The sequence below is a fragment of the Gadus morhua genome, chromosome 2 (genome assembly GCF_902167405.1).
Source record: "Gadus morhua chromosome 2, gadMor3.0, whole genome shotgun sequence".
Taxonomy (NCBI): domain Eukaryota; kingdom Metazoa; phylum Chordata; class Actinopteri; order Gadiformes; family Gadidae; genus Gadus; species Gadus morhua.
The window spans coordinates 1090728-1114121 of record NC_044049.1 but is presented as its reverse complement, the minus strand read 5'-3'; the positions used below and the strand labels follow the sequence as shown (position 1 = coordinate 1114121).

Genomic DNA, 23394 nt, shown 5'->3' with positions numbered 1-23394 from the left:
GCTGGGACACGTCCCCTGCTGGGACACGCCCCATCCGGGCACGCCCCCTGCTGGGACACGCCCCTCCGGGACACGCCCCCTGCTGGGACACGCCCCTCCGGGACACGCCCCCCGGGACTGTGTAAATCCTTACTTGAAGTCCCCCTAACTGTCTTTTAATTGTGTGTAAGTTATGCGTATTGTTTATATGAGACATGTATTGTCTGTTCCATGCTGCCCTCTTGCACACGGCTCACTTGAAAAACAGATCATCCCACTGAGTTTTACCTGATTAAATAAAAGGTTAAAATAAATAAAAACACTTCCCTCAAACGTCGAGTTCGAGGTAAATTATCCGTGAGTGCGAGAGAAAGTTAACTCCAGGCAGCGATAACAGTATGAGGATTTTTATTTAATATATGTATAATAACCATAGAATATACAGACTATAACCCTTTAGAACTCATCTTTGACAATCAAATCATATTCTCTTAGAATAAAACTTCCTTATAAGACCAGAGGGGGAAAATATAGAAAGATTGAAACATTGCCAATTATTGTTATACACCCATAAGAGAAATGACTCTAAATAAAAACTAATCATTAAAACAGAAAAAAAATACAACTTTAATAACTCCCTTTTTGTGTAAAAAAAGAAAAAAAATAAGACAACACCCCACCAACGACAGCATTAATAAGAACGTTTAAAACCACATCAGGAAACGGACCTTGCATCAGGTAAGCCTTTAGAAATCTGTCTTTAAGTGCAATCGGCCACACAAATGCTGTGTGTGTGTGTGTGTGTGTGTGTGTGTGTGTGTGTGTGTGTGTGTGTGTGTGTGTGTGTGTGTGTGTGTGTGTGTGTGTGTGTGTGTGTGTGTGTGTGTGTGAGCGGTGGGGGGGGGAGTAAGCAGCGTTAGTCCAGAGAAAGACGCTCATGCAGTCAAACACAACTCTGGAGCGCACAGCGGGGAGACGCACACACCTGGAGACGCCACGACGAGGTGTGTCAGCGCACTGTTAACCGTCGCACAACATCCTCATCATCAACCCCCCCCCCCCCCCCCCCAAGCATGAGACAGATGGACGGGGAGAGACATAAGAGGACCAGAGAGCTAACAACAGAACACCAACCCCCACACACACACACCCCCCCACACAGACAGACAGACATATGTCGGGGGGGGGGGGGGGGAGAGAGAAGGGAGCAAGCTAAGGCAAAGTGCAGGTGTGCTGATTGAGCCGTCAGATTGGGACCAGTTCCTCCACACCACACACACACACACACACACACACACACACACACCCCCCCCCCCCCCCCCCCGACGGACACACACACATATAGGTGATGCTCCAATTGGTGATGAGGCCGTTGCTGAAGGGGCCCGGGGGGGGGGGGGGGGATGGAGCAGCCCTTTGAGTGAAGCATGGTGACGGGGGGAGGGGGGGGGGGTTCGGTGACGCCCGGGAGCCCGTAGGTCCGGGATGGGATCAAACCATCTCATGTGAGATGCTCTGTGATTGGGTAAGGCCGGGCCATCGTCCTGGCAACAGGGGGAGCCGGAAGCAACATGAACAGAGCTACCGGTCCAAGGGAGAGGGAGGAGCCAGGCGACAAGAGGGAGGAGCCAGGAGACGAGAGGGAGGAGACAGGAGACAAGAGGGAGGAGCCAGGAGACGAGAAGGAGGAGACGAGAGGGAGGAGCCAGGAGACGAGAAGGAGGAGCCAGGAGACGAGAGGGAGGAGACAGGAGACGAGAAGGAGACAGGAGGGAGGAGACAAGAGGGAGGAGACACTGACAGGAGACAAGACGGAAGAGGGAGGAGACACTGACAGGAGACAAGTCGGAAGAGGGAGGAGACAGGAGGGAGGAGACGAGATTGGAGACAGGAGACGAGTGGGAGATGAGAGATTGTAGGGAGGAGACTATACATTAACCTGGAGGTGAGGTGAGCGGGAGGAGACGTACGGACAGACGGACGCACGGCCTGATGAGCTCACACTGGAGATAAACGAAGCAGAACTCGGAGCACAGCCGTCGACGCGGCGGAGAGACGCCCGCCGGCGTCAGCGCTGGCTACGGAAAACAGGTCTGAACGATGCCAACATAATCACAAAGTCTGAAGATTAGTCGTTTTTTTGTCCGTTTCTTTCTTCTTTTTTTTTTTTTACAAGAAAAATACAACGGCTATCGAATAGCCAAAGGGGAGGAGGGAGGAGGGAGGAGGCAGCGAGCAGGAGCACAGCGGCGGAACGGAGTCTCACATCACCGGTTTGAACCGGGGGGGTGGGGGGGGGGAAGAAGTCTCCGTACGCCGTCTCTCAGTCTGCTCACTGCCCCATCTCAGCCGTCACTAAACTAATAATCCTCTCGTTCAAAACGCCCCGGTCACTGATTCTCTTCTCCCCTCTATGGTAGCGTCAGAAGTGGCATGATCAGAATAGATATGGCAGAGAATTACTAAGCGGTACTGTAATAATGCCAAGTAGTTTAGATTCAAGTAACACCAGCCATGCCCCGCCCCCTGCCCCGCCCCCAGGCCCCTGGCCACGCCCCTCCCCCCAGGCCATGGAAATCATTTCAAAGGACGCTTGATTTTTTGGAGACAATTTGAAAGTCAACGAGGACCTTTAATTAAAAAAAGCAGAAGCTAAATATGGAGGATGGAGCGGGCGGGGTCCTCGCCCGAGACACCGAGGCTGCTGCTGCTGGGAGGAGAAAGCGCTGCGCTCCAGGGAGGAGCCGGGGTGGTCAGCAGGACCCCCGCTCGCGACCTCTGACCCTGGAGCAGCTACTGATGGGTTACATTTTAATCATCACATGCCAAGGAGCCCGTGTTGCTGAGCGCCGGTGATGCAGAAGCACAGGAGCAGAAGCTCCGCTCAGCACGGGCCAGACCCCGGGACTCGGGGGGGCGTTGGAGAGAGCGTCACAATAAGTTGCGTTGTCGAAAGGTCTTGTTAATCATTTACAAAAATAAAACACAAAAAAACAAAACCATTGTTAAATATCACACTTGATCCAACGCTAAATTCTCTCTTGCATCAAAAAAGCTCCTCTAGAAACAGTTTTGAGTCTCTGGTTCACTCGGAAAAACTGCAATCACATCAAAAGACTAAAGTCGAGTTTCACTACAGTTAAAAAATAATGGCTGCAAGTATCACAAGTGCATCTGAAACGGGGCTCGGACCGCCCCCCCCTCCCCCCTTGTTCCTTAGCTTTCCATTTCTAAATTACTTGGCGTTGTTTGAAGCGGGAACTTGAGTTGTGTTTTACCCTCAGAACAGTACAGGTTCAGGAAATGCGTTGAAGTTCAGAGTACAAAAATGTGAGCCACCGCCAGCTGATCATCAGATACCCCCCCCCCGAGAGGAAGATAGCCCCCCCTAGAGGGCGCTAGCCCCCCCCAAGAGGACACTAGCCCCCCCTAGAGGAAGCTAGCCCCCCCTAGAGGGCGCTAGCCCCCCCTAGAGGAAGCTAGCCCCCCCGAGAGGAAGCTAGCCCCCCCTAGAGGGCGCTAGCCCCCCCTAGAAGAAGCTAGCCCCCCCGAGAGGACGCCAGCCCCCCCCGAGAGGAAGCTAGCCCCCCCCGAGAGGAAGCTAGCCCCCCCGAGAGGAAGCTAGCCCCCCCTAGAGGACGCCAGCCCCCCCGAGAGGACGCCAGCCCCCCCTAGAGGAAGCTAGCCCCCCCAAGAGGAAGCTAGCCCCCCCAAGAGGACGCTAGCCCCCCCGAGAGGAAGCTAGCCCCCCCGAGAGGAAGCTAGCCCCCCCGAGAGGACGCCAGCCCCCCCTAGAGGACGCCAGCCCCCCCTAGAGGACGCCAGCCCCCCAAGAGGACCCTAGCCGCAGCTAGCCCCCCAAGCAGAAGCTAACCCCCCTAATAAGACGCTAGACCCCCCACTGCCACTTTGGTACGTTTCAGGAATGCATGCATTCACGTGATCATAGAACTTTGTTTTTTTTCTTTGAGAACAAAAACAATCAAAACCAAAAAACCCAAAGTAGATCAACAGAAGAGTCGACATGCCAGTAAAAACACACGTTCCTCTCAAAACCCCAAAAGTGTTCCAAATGATGCGCAAATATCAACTTCCGAGAAAACGTACAAACACGAACTAACCGACGGGACGTTCGGAGAACGTCGTACAAAACTGAACGAAAGTTAAGCAACACTCATCCACCCTCCCGCCAAAAAACACCAACCCTTAAATATATATATATTTATATTCTATATACATACACGCCCCCCCCCCCCCCCGCCCACCCAGAACCCTCCCACCTCATAACGCCCCCACCCCACCCAATGCCCTGGAGCGGTTAATACGGTAGTAGCCTAAACGTTAGCATACAGACACTAGCGGGGGGGGGGTGGGGGGGGTGGAGAAGGCAGAGTAGCATACAGGAGGGAACAACGATTTGGTCCGAGGGTGGGGGGGGCAAGGGGGGCAGGGGGCGGGGCTAGGGATGGGGTTCGGGGGGGGGGGGGGGGTGAAAGAGGGGCGGTCCCAGGTGGAGGAGGCGTCCACACTCGGGACAACACTGAAGCAGTCGGGAGCAAAAACACAACGGCTTCCCCCCCTGGCGACCCTCGCCCCCCCCTCCCCCCCCAGCGGAGGAGGGGTTGCCATGGCAGCGCTCGCAGTAGAATGGGTAAAGCAGTTGAGAGTCTCGCTCGGTTCCTGTTTTTGTCGTTTTTTTTCTGAATGCCGTTTGGTTTTCATTTTTTTTTTTTTCTTCTTTTTTTTTTACATGATTGGTAGCGGTCGTCGTGGTCGTCGCGGTTTCTTCGTGGTCGTCGTGGTTTTCTTCGTGGTCGCGTTCGGAGTCTTCTGGTGCCGCCGCCGCCACCCGATGCTCCGCCTCCGCAATGCTAAACACACAAACACAGCGGGCCGTCAGCCCCCGGAGAGAGGAGAGAACACCCCCGTGGCCCCCCGGACCCCCCCACAGCCCCCTGAGTCGCTCCGAGGATCCGGAGGCCAGAGAAGGCGCGCTCCTTGGGGAACAGAACAGGAGCGTTTGCTGTGGGCCGGGTGAAGCGCCTGCACCGCCCCCTGCTGGACAGAAGACCCAACAGCAGCCCCCTCAGCAGACTACAGGTAGAACGGCAGGTTTGGTTTACTACAACGAGGAGGGAGGGAGGGGGGAGGACCTGGAGGAGGGGGGAGGACCTGGAGGAGGGAGGGGGGGGACCTGGAGGGGGGAGGGGGGGGACCTGGAGGAGGGAGGGGGGGGGACCTGGAGGACGGAGGGGACCGGGAGGAGGGAGGGGGGGGACCTGGAGGAGGGAGGACCTGGAGGAGGGAGGGGGGGACCTGGAGGAGGGAGGGGGGGACCTGGAGGAGGGAGGACCTGGAGGAGGGAGGGGGGGGGACCTGGAGGACGGAGGGGACCTGGAGGAGGGAGGGGGGGGGACCTGGAGGAGGGAGGGGGACCTGGAGGAGGGAGGGGGGGGGGCCTGGAGGACGGAGGGGGGGGGGACCTGGAGGAGGGAGGGGGGGACCTGGAGGAGGGAGAGGGGGACCTGGAGGAGGGAGGACCTGGAGGAGGGAGGGGGGGACCTGGAGGAGGGAGGACCTGGAGGAGGGAGGGGGGGGACCTGGAAGAGGGAGGGGGGGGACCTGGAGGGGGGGGGGGGGAAGGCCCGTGGGGGTTACCTGCACTCAGGAGCCCTGGTAGGTGGCCTGGAACTGGGCCGTCTCCTCGTAGATCAGCTCCTTCAGCTTCTCCTTGGGGAGGTCGTCCAGCTCCATGGTGAAGGTGAAGGGCTCCTCGGCCACGGGCTGCACACACACACACACACACACACACACACACACACACACACACACACACACACACACACACACACACACACACACACACACACACACACACACACACACACACACACACACACACACACACACACACACACGTTAAAGCTCAGCTGTGTCTAACTAAGAAACACAAAAAACTGATGTCATTCACTCAAGCCCCCCCCCCCCCCCCCCCCCTATTCACAGAGCCATTCCACTAATGCGTGGAGCAGGAGGCTGCCATATCTGGGTCTGGGAGGGGGAGATAGGAGGGGGGGGGTGGGGGGTCGTGTTGCCATGGCGACTTATTGCTGGAGGCCTTCTGTTGACATGATGGTTCACAGCGCTGATCATGATAAAGGAAAACACCGTCCTTCAGGAGAGAAAGCAGGCTTTGTGCTGGGGAGAGCACTCTGTGTGTGGGGAAGTGCACGCTCTCTCTGTGCGTGTGTGTTGGGAAGAGCGCGCACTCTGTGTGTGTATTGGGAGGCGCGTGCGTTGGTGTGTGTCAACCCCTCGTCTGTTTCCATTTCAAGTCGTTAAAACCAACGTGTTATTTTGATAACGCAGGCCTCTGATAGGCCTCTGATGGGACAGCTGAGCGTGGGGCTCAGGACCCCCCCCCCCTCCCCCACAGTGCAGGTCCGCTCGTTAGGATGACCACGCCCCCACGCCGACCACGCCCCCACGATGACCACGCCCCCACACCGCCCACAGGAGATCCACGGGACTGAACTCGCTGCTGATGCCGTCGCACTATATGTCATCACCACAGTGGAGACGATACATGCTCTACGGCGGCGAGTCAAAAAGATTTATTAATTATAAATAACAATTAAAATCTAAGAATAATCAAAGATCCCGGCGCGAACACCGGAACCACGGCGGCACTACTGGGCGGCGTGGTGCCTACCGGTAACCACGGCGACACTACTGGGCGGCGTGGTACCTACCGGTAACCAAGGCAACACTGTACCCTTTTTGTTTCTTGCCCGCCGTGGTGGTGTTGCCGTGGTTACCGGTACCATGTCTGATCCTCGTCGGCGCTGCGTCGGCCATCTTTAGGCCCCGCGCTCGGTTGGACCGAAGCTCACGGCCGAGCGAGTGAGTGAGTGCGCGTATGAGGTGTATGTGCGTCTAGTTGTGCGTACGTGTGTGAATGCGTGTGTCTATGTATGAGGTGTAGGCGTGTGTACGTGTCCATTTCTGAGCTGTGCGTGCGTGTACGTGTATGAGGTGTGTGTGAGTAAGTGTCTATGTATGAAGTGTGTACGTGCGTTGTCTAGGTGTGCGTTTGTGGACGCGTATGAACGCGCGTGCGGGTGTGTACGTCTATGTCTGGGGTGTGCGCGTGTGTGTGCGTCGGCGTGTGCGTACCTCGTCCGTGGGGTCGTAGTACTGCTCCAGGTAGGGGTGGGCCAGGGCCTCCTCCACGCTGATGCGCTTGTTGGGGTTAAAGGTCAACATGCGACCCAGCAGATCCAGGGCTGTTGGACAAATCAACAGTCAGGGGTCAGAGGTCACTGGACTGAGTTTATTCTCGGCTCCCCCTCTACTCTCTCTCTCTACTCCCTCTCTACTCCCCCTCTACTCCCCCTCCCTACTCTCCCTCTACTCCCCCTCCCTACTCTCCCTCTACTCTCCCTCTACTCTCCCTCTGCTCCCTCTACTCTCCCTCTGCTCCCCCTCTGCTCCCTCTCTACTCCCCCTCTACTCCCTCTCTACTCCCTCTCTACTCCCCCTCCCTACTCTCCCTCTACTCTCCCTCTACTCCCTCTACTCTCTCTACTCTCCCTCAGACGTGTTGGGATCGGTCTAGGGCCGGGCCGGGGGGGTGCTGTCTGGGCCCGCAGGAAACACGTTCGAACCGTCCCCGCTGCGTCTGCCTCCCCCTCCAGGGGGGGAGGGAGAGGAGAGGCTACAGGCCTGACACCACCACAACCACCACCACCACCACCCCCCCCCCCCCACCCACTGCTGCTGTTGCTACAGGCCTGACACCACCACCACCACCACTCCGGCTGCTGCTACAGCCTGACCCCCCCCCCCCCTACTGCTGTGGCCCAGCGGGGGGCCCGCGTACCCTTGCCGTCGGCCTTGGGGAACAGCTTGTCCCAGGGGATCTTGGGCTTCTCGGGGAGGGACTGCAGGTAGTTGCGGGCCTTGGTGTTGATGATGCAGTTGAGGTCCTCCTGGGACGGGGAGCCCAGGATCCCTGGGGGGGGGGGGGGGGGGGACAGCGTTACACACAACCGCTCCCAGAGGAACAGCCTGTACTGGGTAGTTCTCCCGCTCTGATGATCTGGTTGATTAGCGAGCAGAGTTTGTCATTTCGGTGCAATTTTTGTTGAATAAGTGACAAAACAGACAATGAGACGGACTCTCTAATTACATACAACGCTTCAGAAATAAAACAAAACAAGGCGTGCAGCTCAAAATGCAAATGAGCTCATCCACTGTAACCAGCAAGTCTATTTTGGACATGCCCACGCGCAGAGTGCAAACCAGTCTCATCGAAGAAGTGCTCTGGTAATAGTGTTACCAGTACATACATATTTTTATTTATTTAATATTTTTATTGTGATAATGCTCCCGTACTGCAACCTTAACCAGGGCTCAACCAGGCCTCACTGCAGCGTAACCAGGCCTTAACCAGGCCACACTGCACCTTAACCAGGCCTCACTGCACCGTAACCAGGCCTTAACCAGGCCACACTGCACCTTAACCAGGCCTTAACCCGGTTCCTGAGCAGGAGCGGGCTACCAGCCTCACTTGAAGGGTGACATTATGCCACCAGGTGTGAGGGTGATTAGCCGCATAATATCACCCCTTCACGACGACCTGCCATTCAGAGGACCCGGCCAGGTGTGAAGAAGAAGAAGAAGAAGAAGAAGAAGAAGCAGCAGCCGTGGCTCTCACCCAGTATGTGATTCAGCTGGTCCAGGTAGTGCTTCCCAGGGAAGATGGGTCTGTTGGACAGCATCTCGGCCAGGATGCAGCCCACGGACCAGATGTCGATGGACTTGGAGTAGCCCTGGGACAGACGGTGGAGGCGGGGTCAGGCACCACGCACCAACGGACCACACACACACACACACACACTAACCCCCCCCCCACACCAACATACTACACACACACACACACACACACACACCTTTGAGTTGAGCATGATCTCGGGGGCGCGGTACCAGCGTGTGGCCACGTACTCCGTCAGGAAGCCGGTGTGGTCGTGCTCCGGGTCGGCTATCCGTGCCAAGCCGAAGTCACAGATCTGAGGAGGGGGAGGAAGAGGAGGAGTCAGGGCCCCTCTCCCCAGGACGGCCCACCCAGAACCAACGAGTTCCATTGATTTGTTGGCGGGAGATTTGTTTTGTACTAATAATGGTGAGGTGAACTCTGCTCTTCTGTGGGGGTGAAACGCTCGTCCTGGAGCGGCTCGTTTAAGAGCCGCTCGTTTGGGAGCCGCTCGTTTGGGAGCCGGACACCAACAAAACTAGCCTGGCTAACGCCGGACCTGATCTAAATCTACATCATGAAGAGGTCTGGGAACCACACATTAATTTTCTAGTATTTGAGGCGTGGACTACGATTGCCCGGACCCGTTTATTAGGCTCTACGAATGTCTATCATACAAATCTGTTTCTCATAGCCAATCGTATCAATTATACCAGATGACGTATGTAGAGCGACAGAAATTCGATGAGGAGGAAGACGATGGTTGTCCCGCATAGACGTCGTCATCGTCTTGCCGTCCCTCCCCGTTCTGTGATTGGTTCCCTGTCTCAGGCAAAAAACTGATCCATGGAATCCAGGCTGCCGGGCAGCGCGAAATGAAATCGCACGCAAGGCAGCGATGGTACACCCAGGCTACAACAAAACAACATCAGGTGTGGAGACCAGCGTCTGGGTTCTTCGGTAGGGTCGGTAATATCTAGCAGCTGTATTAACACGTTATTCAAATTATATATTAATAATACTCTATAGTCTCTGAACGGATCCCGGGTCTGTTCGGGTCGGGATCAGAGGGGTTGGACCAGGCCTTAGCACCATACCTTCCAACGAGGAAGGCCTTCCTGAGGTGAACCCTCACACTCCGGACCCCCTGACCCACTAACCCCACGACAACCTGCCTCGGGTTCTGTGACCGTGGACCCAGACATCCCAGGAGACAACCACTCCTACAAGCCCTTTACTGCCCGACTCCAAACCGCTCTCTCTCTGCTGGCCAGCAGGTCGTTGGTGTAAAAGCAACCGCCATAAACTCTAATAGCTCATCTGAGCGCTGAACGCTGGTTTATTGTGTTGACACAATACACCATACTCATGAGGAGCCAACGCAATGGCTCTCAGGGCAGAGGCTGCCGCGATCAGGCAGAGGCTAGCAGGACGAGGCTAGCAGGACGAGGCTAGCAGGACGAGGCTAGCAGGACGAGGCTAGCAGGACGAGGCTAGCAGGACGAGGCTAGCAGGACGAGGCTAGCAGGACGAGGCTAGAAGTACAAGGCTAACAGGACGAGGCTAGCAGGACGAGAATAGCAGGATGAGGCTAGCAGGACGAGGCTAACCGGACGAGGCTAGCAGGACGGAGCTAGCAGGGGGCTGCCGGCACGAGGCTAGCAGGAGGTTAGCAGGAGGTTGGGGTACGAGCTGAGCTGCCTTCAGTCCGGCGTCCTAATACAACATTCCTTGGATTCCTCTGGCGTCTCCGTGCTACATGATAACGGCGTGCCATCTGCTCTGCAGCCAGCATCCTGTTTGTGTTGAGTCCTCTCCCAAGAATCACTCGTTGGAATCGACCCAAAGTAGGCTTCTGCCCAGAGACATCGGGAATCAAACCCCCGGAGGAGGAGAAGCTTCTTCTATTCTTCTAAAGAGGCGTTTTACAAATTGTACAAGACAGAACGATGCATGATACATCGTTTTGGCATTCTTAATAAATGTACAACGATGAAGTGAATGTAAACACATCTCCAAGAGCGTGTTACTGCCGCTAAAGCATCCTGAGCAAAGAGAGCTCAGAGCACATCGACTTCACAGGTCTGAAACCCATTAGTGTGTGAGGTGGGGGCACCTTCAGGTCACAGGTGGTGTTGATGAGCAGGTTGGAGGGCTTCAGGTCCCGGTGCAGCACGTTGGCAGAGTGGATGTACTTCAGCCCGCGCAGGATCTGGTACAGGAAGTAGCAGATGTGGTCGTTGCTCAGCTTCTGCGTCTTCAGCAGCTTGTACAGGTCCGTCTCCATCAGGGTCTGCACGATGTAGCTGGGGGCGGGGGGGGGGGGGTTAAGGCCAACACCGGGTGGAGCGGGAGGCTGCTGCTCTACAGCCTGGAGATAAGGACCATCCATCCTGCCCCTCCCTGGACCGGGGGCTAGGGTTAGGGCCAGGCCGAAGGCCTTATCATCCCACCCCAAGACCGTTTTGCTCTCATCCGCAGAGCAGATAATGCCAACCATACAAAGCCCCCGCTATAGGATGGCCACCACCTCATCACCTCCTTCCCCTCTCATCTTCCTACCAATACACCTTCTTATTACATTATTGTATTTTGTGTTCACTCTGTAAAGCATCTTTGAGGACTTAGAAAAGCCCTACATAAATCAAATTGTATTCCAAATATTAGAATAGAATATTTATTCTAATTGAGTTAAAAACGATGTATGTATTTACCATGGATCTTTTGATAGTGACAGAAGGGATGTGAGGTTCAGTGATACGCAACACACACACACACACACACACACACACACACACACACACACACACACACACACACACACACACACACACACACACACACACACACACACACACACACACACACACACACACAGAGAGGCCCTAGCATACATTACAAGCCGCACCAGGATGCAGACTTGATTTAATGGTCTGCCCAGTGTTCTTCAGACGAACTGAAGATGCATTAGCAGATCGGATGCTGGGCTCCATGTAAGTAGGGTTTTACTACATGAGAATGCAAAAACTGCAGATTGATTTTTTTTTTCAGAAGTACATTATGGATGCATTTGATGAAGAATAATCTCATAATGACACATCCAATTTAGGTTTGCTTGCACCCGATATCAGTTTAGTTTTAAAGTCTATTTTCAGTTTTGGCCACCATTTTGTCATCATCTATAACCAAATTTAAAAATCGTTAACAGTTCTTCAAAGGGTGGGTTGGGCTGGCACTGAGCGGTCCAGCGGTGCCTCGACTAAAGCAACAGGTCCGACCATCAGGGTGGATCACCCACCTCAGCTCTCTGGGCTTCACTGCACGGCCAGTTGGAACTCAACGTTCTACAGCAGAGGATGTTCAAGTGGAGGTTCAGTCAAGTATTGCAGAAATGCAGCAACAATAAAAGCGTGCACATCTTGACCATGGATGGTGAGCAACAGCACGGCGTTTCACACGCAGGTGGACCGCACACTGGTGACGCATGAACACACACACACACACACAACCCGTTCACTCATCACACACCAACCATCGGGCATTTAGCCTTCACTCCGGGGGGTATTGAACACACACACAAATACTGAACACGCATACAAATAGAGAACAACACACACAAATAGAGAACACACACACACACCTTGTATAAAACCAAGTTGAAGCCAAGCTGTTTGTAACTGTGTGGCCTCATCCCCTCTGTGTGGTGAAGGTTCATCGAGGCTACGTGGACGACCCCAGAACACACAAACACACACACACACACACACACACACAGTGTGTCAGAGGATACACGTCCCTCATGGCCTCCAGTCGGCGGGCGCGCAGGATGTCGTTGATGCCGATGATGTTCTCGTGGTGGAAGCGCAGCAGGATCTTGATCTCTCTCAGCGTGCGCTGGCAATACGTCTGGTGCTCGAACGGGCTGATCTTCTTGATGGCCACGCGGGAGGTGGTCACATTGTCCAGGGCAGAGCTGAGAGGTGGGCAGCAGAGTGCGTGGGGGGGAGAGAAAGGGAGGCAGAGAGGGAGGAGGAGGGAGAGAGGGATGGAGAGAGAGAGAGAGAGAGAGAGAGAGAGAAAGCTCAGGTTACACACTGCGCTAGCTGCCGTACCCTTTATAGCAGGATGGGGGAAACTTGGGGATAATGCTCAAAAACAGAGCACTGCAGGGTCTTTGGTTCGATTCCCTTTCCAGAACCATTGTACTGTACTATAGTGGAGAAAACCAAAACATCTCGCACGGAACACATCCTCCTTTGCGTTTAGTTTTTGTGTATAAACTCAACGTTAAGTCAAAGTGAGAGACAAACATGCATGTCTTCAGCTGACAGCACACACACCTGCAGTGACCTATAGCCCATTATAAACCACCACACTTCACGATAGCGGGGAGCGATCCTTGTAGAGATGTGAACAATAGCTGAAGCTACTTCCTCGGCCTATGTGGCACTCCTTTTTTTTTTCCTATTCAACATTTCAGAAGAAGCTAAACAGAGCCAAACGGATCCGAGCGGTGAACGAGCGGGGCACGGGGAGTGTGCAAGGGGGATTAGTGGTCTTCAGACCGACAGCCTAAACAAGACTTCTATTCACACGTAGTGATCCGATGGGGTGAGGTGGACGGTGGCCTGCTGCGATGTTATGGCGCTATCGGGTCCGATCCGCTATCGGTTCCGATCCGGGGGGGACCGAGTCCACCGCGGAGAGCAACAGGCCCGCTCCCACCCGGATCTGTTGCTCTTCGTGGCGGACTCGGACCCACCCGGATCCGGGTTGGAACGAGTCCATCGAGTCCGACAGAGTCCAACGAGAGCAACAGGCCCGCTCACACAATGCCTCGGATGACCAAATCACGATAACGACACCTCTGCTCTTGCAGTAATCACAGTTCTACTGGCGGGGCATGACACCCGATTTACTGCATCGACCGAAAGTAAAGTACGGGGAGGCAACACCCGAAGGAGAGGTACTACTGGGCATGACTGGGATTTTAGAACCCGCTTTATTAAGTTGTCATGGATCTTGAACAGGTTTCCTCCCCTGATAGCCAGCTAGCTCCTGCGCAACCAGCCTTGTTTCCTGTATGTTCTGCAGCTACTCGCCACGCCTGCAGATCAACACATGAATCGGGTCTGAGCCTCCTCAGGACCGGTCTGTGCCGCCTCAGGAGCGGTCTGAGCCTTCTCGGGAAGGGACTAAGCCCCCAGGAAGGGTCTGAGCCTCATCTGGAGGGGGTCTGAACCCCCCAGGAAGGATCTGAGCCTCCCAGGAAGGGTCTGAGCCCCCTCAGGAAGGGTCTGAGCCGCCTCAGGAAGGGTCTGATACATATGGATCTGTGTTGGCCCCACGTTAGTTGAAGTGTCACTGCGGACCATGACATCTCATTTAACGCGCCAGACAACACCTTGTTCCCGCTAGGCTCCGCCGTGTAACACATCCTATCAGGCGCAACAACACGAGGAAAAGTGTTAGGAGAGCTCACCAGACCATCCCGTACGCCCCCTCCCCGATGTACGACAGGTTGACATAGCGGGGGCCGACGTCGAACGCCTGCCCCTTCACCAGCTCCGACGCCACCTTGGACCCCGCGGCTCCGGTGGATCCGTCCTGCGCCACAGCGCCCGCCGCCCCGGCAGCCCCGCTACCGGAGCCCGGGGCTCCGCCCGCCGCTGCGCTGCTCGAGTCCGCCATGACGGCTCTCCGAAGGACGCGTTCAGTCGACGGATTCCGGGGAGTCTCGGCTCGGGGGTAACGGCTCGGCTCACTGGCAGTCGAATATCGTATAAAAACGTCGGTGTTTCGTGGTTAAAGCGGCGCTCCTCGATCAGGCCTCTTCTACTACCGAGTGAACGGATGAACAGCGCGCGGATCTGAAGCAACACTGAGCGTAAATGCGCGTGCCAAACTACGGTAATAGAGGAATGCTCGTTTTGTTCGCCGGACCTGGGTGACGCGGGCGGCGTTAGATCAGACGTCACCGGTCTGGAGGAGAAGCTCCACCCGAACCAGGCCACCGGGGACACTAAACACGCGCTCCCGTTGAAGCAGCAGCAGCCTCCTGAGTGGGCGTGCCGAGTGGCCACACATTATGTTATGTTAATTCATTTATGCTCTTATTTGATGTGGAGTATTTGTTTCTAGATAATATGTTAATAGTAGGCTTTCTTTGCACGGCACGTCGTGCCCTCTCTGTTGACTATCTTCATAATGGAAGATAGGGTTCACTTAGGCGTTGTACATGTTCGTCTTTAATGATGGTTCGTCTTTAAACACTTCCAAGATGATAAACCTGCCCCACATAAAGATAACTACAGTGATAGCTGATCAGCCCAACTATGAGCACAATATTAATGGTGTTATATTTGCCTCATCATCTACTACTACACGGCTGATCTATCGCCTGTAGAATCCGCACAAGTCAATGGCGTGTAACTACATGAAGACATCCCAGCCAAACCAGTCAAAGGCATGTAACTATAGGAAGATATCCCAGCAAAAACAGTCAAAGGCATGTAACTATAGGAAGAGATCCCAGTCAAAGGCGAAAGGAAAAAATCCCAGCACACCAGTCAGGCGCGTAACCCGGGCAGGCAGGAACACGCGACGTGGACGCGCCCTGGGCCTTGACGTCACTGCAGCGTTCTGCAGCGCTGCTTCCGGGTCTCTGCTTCCGGGTGGGTGGGCGCTGCCGGGAGCTGTTGCCTGGCTGAGATGTTGTGATCCTCATTCTCGGAGTCAAGGAATGAGACGACTCAGGTTGAATCAGGACTGGATCGGCCGGATCAGACTCGCCCTCACCATTGTCGGGTTGCCGTACGCGGTGTGCAAACCAGAAACCAGGTATGACAATATCTTTAATCAGAGCTCATACTATTAACTTATTCATATCGTGTTATAAGTAACATTTTCATTTCGCTTGCGTTATCTAACAGAACAGATCATGACCGCTGACCCATACTGAGAGGTGCACAGGTCGGAGTGGTGCGTCTGTTCAGTCCCAAACTATAACTTCATTTAAATACAATCAATTAAGAAGTGACCAGTCTTAAGTAATAATAACTCAACCATTCAAAGTGCATCATGGGAGTGTGTGACTCAGTATTTCTCCCTGGTTCTGGTCATGATAGCACTGCGCTGGTGAAGCAGATGAATCGATAACCGGAGTAGTATTTCCTATTCTAGGGCAGAGTTTTTATGCACCAATTGTGAAGTGATGAGTTCAGAGCTTATGAGCATTGAGCACCACCGAAGGAATCAGAATTACTTTTATTAGCCTACATCTTATTAACAAGTACGAGTGACAGAAGGGACGAGTACATTTAGGCTTGGTTCTTCAACAGCCACATAGCAGCAATATAACTTGATAAAGTAAATAAAGATCCGTAAAAAAATAAGTTAAAATAAGTAGAAGCATATGCGTAATTGGTGAGGAATGTCGTCCATTCAATGCTGTCAGTGTCCGAGTTGGGCTGGTCGCGACCCACGACAACTCATGGACTTAATCCATTTCCTAATCCCACCCTTCTTCTCTTGCTCCTCAGACTCTCTTCTTCCTCTCCTCTGTCAATCATCCACAGCCCATCGGCCGCAGCCTGGGTTCATAACCCCTACACAAACACGTTGAGGATGACGTCATCTACTGTAGCACCACCCCTCCATCTCAAGTCCAGGTGCCAACCGTACCCCGGGTCACAAATCAAGCGCTTCCCAGTGCCGGATGACAAGGTGGACTGGAGCAAGGTGTGGCCGCAGTACCTCCCGGTGCAGCACACTGACCCCAACGTGGCCAGCAGACCCACCTGGGCCGACCCGGACCTGGGGTGAGACGGCGGACCCTCCGCCGCATGACAGGGGCTCGGTCTAATTAATTAAAGGGGCTTGGTCTAATTAATTAATGGGGCTTGGTCTAATTAAAGGAGCCAGAACCCTCTCGGAGTCCGACCTCGCCCCTAAACCACGACACCTGAGGATTAAAATCACACTTCATGTGTTCACGCATATGTTACCTGACCTTATTGAATCTGATCTGATTGTATGAAGATGAGCCCAGCGCTGATAACGATCTAAATCCATAATTAACTGAGACGGTTCTTGTTGTTTCAGGTCCAAAGTGTTCTCCCCTCGGTTCAACTGCGTCGACGGGGCCGTGGACCGCACCAGCTTCCTGGGGGACTACAAGCTGCTGCAGAACCGGCCCCTGTAAGTGGACCGGCTCCGGGGGGTCTGGGGGTCCCCCTGAAACGAGACCGGCTCCAGGGGGGTCTGGGGGTCCCCCTGAAACGAGACTGGCTCCAGGGGGTCTGGGGGTCCCCCTGAATCAAGACCGGCTCCAGGGGGTCTGGGGGTCCCCCTGAAAGGAGACCGGCTCCAGGTGGTCTGGGGGTCCCCCTGAAAGGAGACCGGCACCAGGGGGTCTGGGGGTCCCTCTGAAAGGAGACCGGCTCCAGGGGGTCTGGGGGTCCCCCTGAAAGGAGACCGGCTCCGAGGGGTCTGGGGGTCCCCCTGAAAGGAGACTGGCTCCAGGGGGTCTGGGGGTCCCTCTGAAAGGAGACCGGCTCCAGGGGGTCTGGGGGTCCCCCTGAAACGAGACCGGCTCCAGGGGTCTGGGGGTCCTGCTCCAGGGGTCTGGGGGTCCTGCTCCGGGGTGTCTGGGGGTCCTGCTCCAGGGGTCTGGGGGTCCGGCTCCGGGGGGGCTGGGACCTTCTCGCTGGGACCTCACCGCTCTTCGTTCTTGCCACAGGAACCCCCGGGGACGCACGGGCCTGGCCGGCCGCGGGCTGCTGGGCCGCTGGGGGCCCAACCACGCCGCGGACCCCATCGTCACGCGGTGAGCCAGGGTCGCCGGGGTTACCTGGGGTCGCCGTGGTAACACACGGGCCGCTAGGACGGGTCTGTGAAGACATGGCGGTGGCAACCCAAATACAGCTTGCCACCGTTTCTTTAAAGGATGTCAGTGGTGTGTACAGCAGTTTGACGTTGTTCAGACCGTGCAACACGAAACGTGGTGGTACTGAGCTGTGATGACCTCCGCCCTGCAGGTGGAAGGTGGACGCCAAGGGGCAGAAGGTCTCCCACCCAGCGTCCAAACGGCCCGTCCTGCAGTTCATCTCCATCAAGAGGAAGGACTGTGGGGAGTGGGCTATACCAGGGGTACGACTCACCGGTGCTGGGCTCACATTAACATGACACTCGTACTGTACCGGGCTCACATTAACATGACACTCGTACTGTACCGGGCTCACATTAACATGACACTCGTACTGTACCGGGCTCACATTAACATGACACTCACTCGTACTGTACTGGGCTCACATTAACATGACACTCGTACTGTACCGGGCTCACATTAACATGACACTCGTACTGTACCGGGCTCACATTAACATGACACTCGTACTGTACCGGGCTCACATTAACATGACACTCACTCGTACTGTACTGGGCTCACATTAACATGACACTCGTACTGTACCGGGCTCACATTAACATGACACTCGTACTGTACCGGGCTCACATTAACATGACACTCGTACTGTACCGGGCTCACATTAACATGACACTCACTCGTACTGTACTGGGCTCACATTAACATGACACTCGTACTGTACCGGGCTCACATTAACATGACACTCGTACTGTACCGGGCTCACATTAACATGACACTCGTACTGTACCGGGCTCACATTAACATGACACTCACTCGTACTGTACTGGGCTCACATTAACATGACACTCGTACTGTACCGGGCTCACATTAACCTGATGCTCGTACTGTACCGGGCTCACATTAACATGACACTCGTACTGTACCGGGCTCACATTAACATGACACTCGTACTGTACCGGGCTCACATTAACATGACACTCGTACTGTACTGGGCTCACATTAACATGACACTCACTCGTACTGTACTGGGCTCACATTAACATGACACTCGTACTGTACCGGGCCCACATTAACATGACACTCGTACTGTACCGGGCCCACATTAACATGACACTCGTACTGTACCGGGCTCACATTAACATGACACTCGTACTGTACTGGGCTCACATTAACATGACACTCACTCGTACTGTACTGGGCTCACATTAACATGACACTCGTACTGTACCGGGCCCACATTAACATGACACTCGTACTGTACCGGGCCCACATTAACATGACACTCGTACTGTACCGGGCTCACATTAACATGACGCTCGTACTGTACTGGGCTCACATTAACATGACACTCGTACTGTACCGGGCCCACATTAACATGACACTCGTACTGTACCGGGCCCACATTAACATGACACTCGTACTGTACCGGGCCCACATTAACATGACACTCGTACTGTACCGGGCCCACATTAACATGACACTCGTACTGTACCGGGCCCACATTAACATGACGCTTGTACTGTACCGGGCTCACATTAACATGACACTCGTACTGTACCGGGCTCACATTAACATGACGCTTGTACTGTACCGGGCTCAAATTAACATGACACTCGTACTGTACTGGGCTCACATTAACATGACGCTCGTACTGTACTGGGCTCACATTAACATGACACTCGTACTGTACCGGGCCCACATTAACATGACACTCGTACTGTACCGGGCCCACATTAACATGACACTCGTACTGTACCGGGCCCACATTAACATGACACTCGTACTGTACCGGGCCCACATTAACATGACACTCGTACTGTACCGGGCCCACATTAACATGACGCTTGTACTGTACCGGGCTCACATTAACATGACACTCGTACTGTACCGGGCTCACATTAACATGACGCTTGTACTGTACCGGGCTCAAATTAACATGACACTCGTACTGTACTGGGCTCACATTAACATGAGGGATCACTCTTGTTGGGTTCACATGAACACGACATTTAGTTTGGTGATGGAACGTTAAACCAGAGCGTGGCATCACGGCCTGATGTCCCTGTCTGGCTGGCCCATGGCGCCCCCCTCATGTGTTCACCCGTGGTGCCTGTGTCAACGTCAGGGCATGGTGGACCCCGGGGAGATGGTGACGCTCACCCTGCAGAGGGAGTTCTCTGAGGAGGCCCTGAACTCCCTGGCCCTCCCCGCGGGCGAGCGGGCCCAGACCCACCAACGCATCACCCAGCTCTTCAAGGGCCCGGGCCTCCAGGTGGGGTCCGCCGGGGGTCTGGGGGTCTGGCCAGGGGGTGCATGGTCTGACCAGGGGTGCATGGTCTGACCAGGGGACCCGGGGGTGCATGGTCTGACCAGGGGACGGGGGGTACATGGTCTGACCAGGGGACGGGGGGTACATGGTCTGACCAGGGGTGCATGGTCTGACCAGGGGACGGGGGGTACATGGTCTGACCAGGGGACGGGGGGTACATGGTCTGACCAGGGGTGCATGGTCTGACCAGGGGGACCGGGGGTGCATGGTCTGACCAGGGGACCGGGGGTGCATGGTCTGACCAGGGGACGGGGGGTACATGGTCTGACCAGGGGGTGCATGGTCTGACCAGGGGTCCATGGTCTGACCAGGGGGACCGGGGGTGCATGGTCTGACCAGGGGACCGGGGGTACATGGTCTGACCAGGGGTGCATGGTTTGACCAGGGGACCCGGGGGTACATGGTCTGACCAGGGGTGCATGGTCTGACCAGGGGGACCGGGGGTGCATGGTCTGACCAGGGACGGGGGGTGCATGGTCCACAGTGTGTGTGGATAGGTTGGGCCGAGGCTTGAGGAGGCCTTTATGATGCCTCACTCGTGTGTGTCTTCTGTTGCCGTGACACCCACAGTGTTATTGACACTGTGTGTGGGTGTGTTGCTGATAGGACAGGAACAGGGCAAAGTAAGGCCCCATCTAACACACACACACACACACACACACACACACACACACACACACACACACGATGCCTTACATAAAGCCCGGCTGTGTGTAACTGTGTGTGTCTGCGCGGCGGTGAAGGTGTATCGCGGCTACGTGGACGACCCCCGGAACACGGACAACGCGTGGATGGAGACGGTCGCCGTCAACTTCCACGACGAGACAGGTACCGACGCCGCATGGTTCTCCTGCCTCCTCGCTGCCTGTTTCCACGGAGACGTCAGTGTAAACATCTGAAGGATGACTCTGTGGTCGCCCTAGGCAACAGCGTGAGCGAGCTGCCGCTGCAGGCGGGGGACGACGCCGGTCAGGTCACATGGGTGGACCTGGACTCCGCCTTCCCGCTCTACGCCAGCCACTCCCACTTCCTGGAGACGGTCGCCAAGGAGAGAGGTGCACACTGGTAACCACGGGGACGAAACAGAGGGCGGCCGGAGAGATGAAGGAACGACTGAAGACAATGAAGGAACCTTATCGCACTGCAGGCTCAATGAGCACCGTCCCCGTGTTAGCAACGACCCCGTGTTACCAACGACCCCGTGTTAGCCCTCACCCCGTGTTAGCCCTCACCCCGTGTTAGCCCTCACCCCGTGTTAGCCCTCACCCCGTGTTAGCAACGACCCCGTGTTAGCCCTCACCCCGTGTTAGCAACGACCCCGTGTTAGCACTGACCCCGTGTTAGCATCGACCCCGTGTTAGCACTCACCCCGTGTTAGCAACGACCCCGTGTTAGCAACGACCCGGTGTTAGCAACGACCCTGTGTTAGCCCTCACCCCGTGTTAGCCCTGACCCCGTGTTAGCACTCAGCCTTTGTTAGCCCTAATCCTGTGTTAGCCCTAACCCCGTGTTAGCACCGACCCCGTGTTAGCACCAGCCCTGTGTTAGCAGCGACCCTCTGTTAGCACTCAGCCTTTGTTAGCCCTAACCCCCCTGTTAGCACCGACCCCGTTTTAGCATCGACCCCGTGTTAGCACTGACCCTGTGTTAGCACTGACCCCGTGTTAGTACTGACCCTGTGTTAGCACTGACCCTGTGTTAGCACTCGGAGTGGGACCTCATTGGGCCTCCAGTATGCCTCTATATTTATTCAACCCTCTCCACTCTCCTCCTCGGAGGCTCAGGGTGAAGGACTTCATGCCCGCTTCTGATCGCTACTGAGTGAACCTGAATGCTACGCCTGTGTGCATATAACACAATAACACATTATACAAATGAGTAGCACTAACTTAACCCAAAACCAGAATCAAACATTACATAACTGCTCACTGTGAGCCATCCGCTAACTGCAGTGAGTCCACTGCTAAACACAGTGAGCCGACTGCTAAACGCAGTGAGCCGACTCCTGAATGCAGTGAGCTGACTGCTAAACGCAGTGAGCCGACTGCTGACTGCAGTGAGCCGACTGCTGACTGCAGTGAGCCGACTGCTAAACGCAGTGAGCTCACTGCTAAACTCAGTGAGCCGACTGCTAAACGCAGTGAGCCGACTGCTAAACGCAGTGAGCCGACTCCTGAATGCAGTGAGCTGACTGCATTTAGCAGCACATACTTCCAGCCCCCTCTCGCCTCTCGCCGCCTCGCGTCTCACCGTCGTGTGGTTAGGGTACTTTGTGAAGACCGTCCCTCTGTGATCAGTGAGCATGGTGCCTCCACACACTAGACAGGCCTCCTGTTGGGGACTGCGCTGTCCTTTTGGGAGGGAGCCGTCTGGACTTTGTCTTTCGTCTTCCAAACAGATCACATCCCACCGTCCCAGACCCGATAAACCACAGATTATAATGACTTTAGGATGGTTACATATTTGATAAATACATTTTTATTTGAAGCTCCCCTAATTGTGTGTGGACTGCATGCTTGTGTCTGCGTGCTGCTTGTGTAGTAGACTTGTGTGTTTGCTGTATGGTTCCTGGACTGCGATTACGCACCCCCTGTTCCCAGACATCCCAGTGCGGGCGGTGTCGGCTTTCGTATCGATCTGAGGTAGCGAGGTTTGGCTCGGGTTCCCTGGTCTGATGAAGGATGTCTTCACCACACGGCTGCGCCATGCACATTAAGGAACAGGGTCAATCCGGTTTTCATCTGTTCATAGAGTACTAACGCACTTTTATATTGAGTCTCAATGTTTTGCAACCAAAAATAAGAATGAATAAAAATGTTGAATCAACTGGGATCTTGTTGCCTGATCCTTTGATACCATCGTAGTGTTTTAACTGCTTGGAGTGCTTTTGATAAGTCGTAATTTGGGGATGGCTATTTTCTAGTTATAAATTATATTAAACACAACACAACATTTCATACAATTTGCTATTTTTTTGTTGGGATTCACCCAGACCCTAGGTAATGTTTATACAGTATGAATATATGCAATTAAGTGTTGAATCTCATTTTCAGTGGAATGCGCCCAGTATATCAGCCATTACAAACTGTTTCCAAATAGGCCCGCCCACTTGGTGACATCAAAAGTGGGCGTGGGCAGAAGTGGGCGTGTCGATGTACAAGCTTCGAAAATCCAAACAGTTGCCAGAGTGGTAGACTTGCAGTTGAAAATACGTTTTGGGCTAAATATCTCGATCCAAGTGTTCTTTTTATGCACACATTTCTGAGTCTGGGGTATGGACTGCTGCCTCGCAATAGACACTAGAGATAAATAATGGTTTTATTTAATTTATATCCAGATTGTATTATAAGAATTCCTAGACTACGACAGCCCATAATATGGCAGCCTCTAAAAGTAGACTCATCCCTTAACTGCCTGCTTATTTGCTGGAATTATGCAATTCAC

At 54.6% G+C, this 23394-nt stretch overlaps 2 protein-coding genes across 3 annotated transcripts; one reads left to right on the top strand and one right to left on the bottom strand.

Annotated features, from left to right (window-relative positions):
* Positions 1-4700: 4700 nt before the first annotated feature.
* On the bottom strand, positions 4701-14691 carry mapk3 (mitogen-activated protein kinase 3). The gene is made up of 9 exons (XM_030341907.1): positions 14217-14691; positions 12525-12707; positions 10851-11040; positions 8934-9050; positions 8699-8813; positions 7862-7993; positions 7156-7265; positions 5638-5763; positions 4701-4850 (listed from the first exon to the last, which is right to left on the bottom strand). The coding sequence occupies exons 1-8, from the start codon at positions 14423-14425 to the stop codon at positions 5644-5646; spliced, it is 1176 nt and encodes a 391-aa protein (XP_030197767.1). The 5' UTR covers positions 14426-14691; the 3' UTR covers positions 4701-4850; positions 5638-5643.
* Positions 14692-14857: 166 nt separating this feature from the next.
* On the top strand, positions 14858-22776 carry nudt9 (nudix (nucleoside diphosphate linked moiety X)-type motif 9). Of its 2 annotated transcripts, none has more exons than XM_030341894.1 (8): positions 14858-15574; positions 16312-16554; positions 16838-16933; positions 17475-17561; positions 17773-17884; positions 19747-19893; positions 20694-20778; positions 20874-22776. In XM_030341894.1, exons 1-8 carry the CDS (start codon positions 15156-15158, stop codon positions 21017-21019), a joined length of 1335 nt encoding a protein of 444 aa, XP_030197754.1. In that variant the 5' UTR covers positions 14858-15155; the 3' UTR covers positions 21020-22776. The 2 variants fall into 2 exon arrangements, with proteins under 2 accessions (XP_030197754.1, XP_030197746.1); XM_030341886.1 differs by having other exon boundaries at positions 16276-16554.
* Positions 22777-23394: the final 618 nt, after the last annotated feature.

What these genes read in the sequence shown, in the direction of transcription:
- nudt9 (XM_030341886.1), top strand. Translation starts at nt 15,156, where the DNA reads ATGGCGTGTAACTACATGAAGACATCCCAGCCAAACCAGTCAAAGGCA. An exon ending in GGGAGTGGGCTATACCAGGG is followed by an intron (nt 17,885 to 19,746) that starts GTACGACTCACC and finishes TGTCAACGTCAG; the next exon opens with GGCATGGTGGACCCCGGGGA. An exon ending in TCAAGGGCCCGGGCCTCCAG is followed by an intron (nt 19,894 to 20,693) that starts GTGGGGTCCGCC and finishes GCGGCGGTGAAG; the next exon opens with GTGTATCGCGGCTACGTGGA.
- mapk3 (XM_030341907.1), bottom strand. Translation starts at nt 14,425, where the DNA reads ATGGCGGACTCGAGCAGCGCAGCGGCGGGCGGAGCCCCGGGCTCCGGT. An exon ending in CTGGAGGCCATGAGGGACGT is followed by an intron (nt 11,041 to 12,524) that starts GTATCCTCTGAC and finishes CCCCGCCCCCAG; the next exon opens with CTACATCGTGCAGACCCTGA. An exon ending in CCCCAAGGCCGACGGCAAGG is followed by an intron (nt 7,266 to 7,861) that starts GTACGCGGGCCC and finishes TTTGTCCAACAG; the next exon opens with CCCTGGATCTGCTGGGTCGC.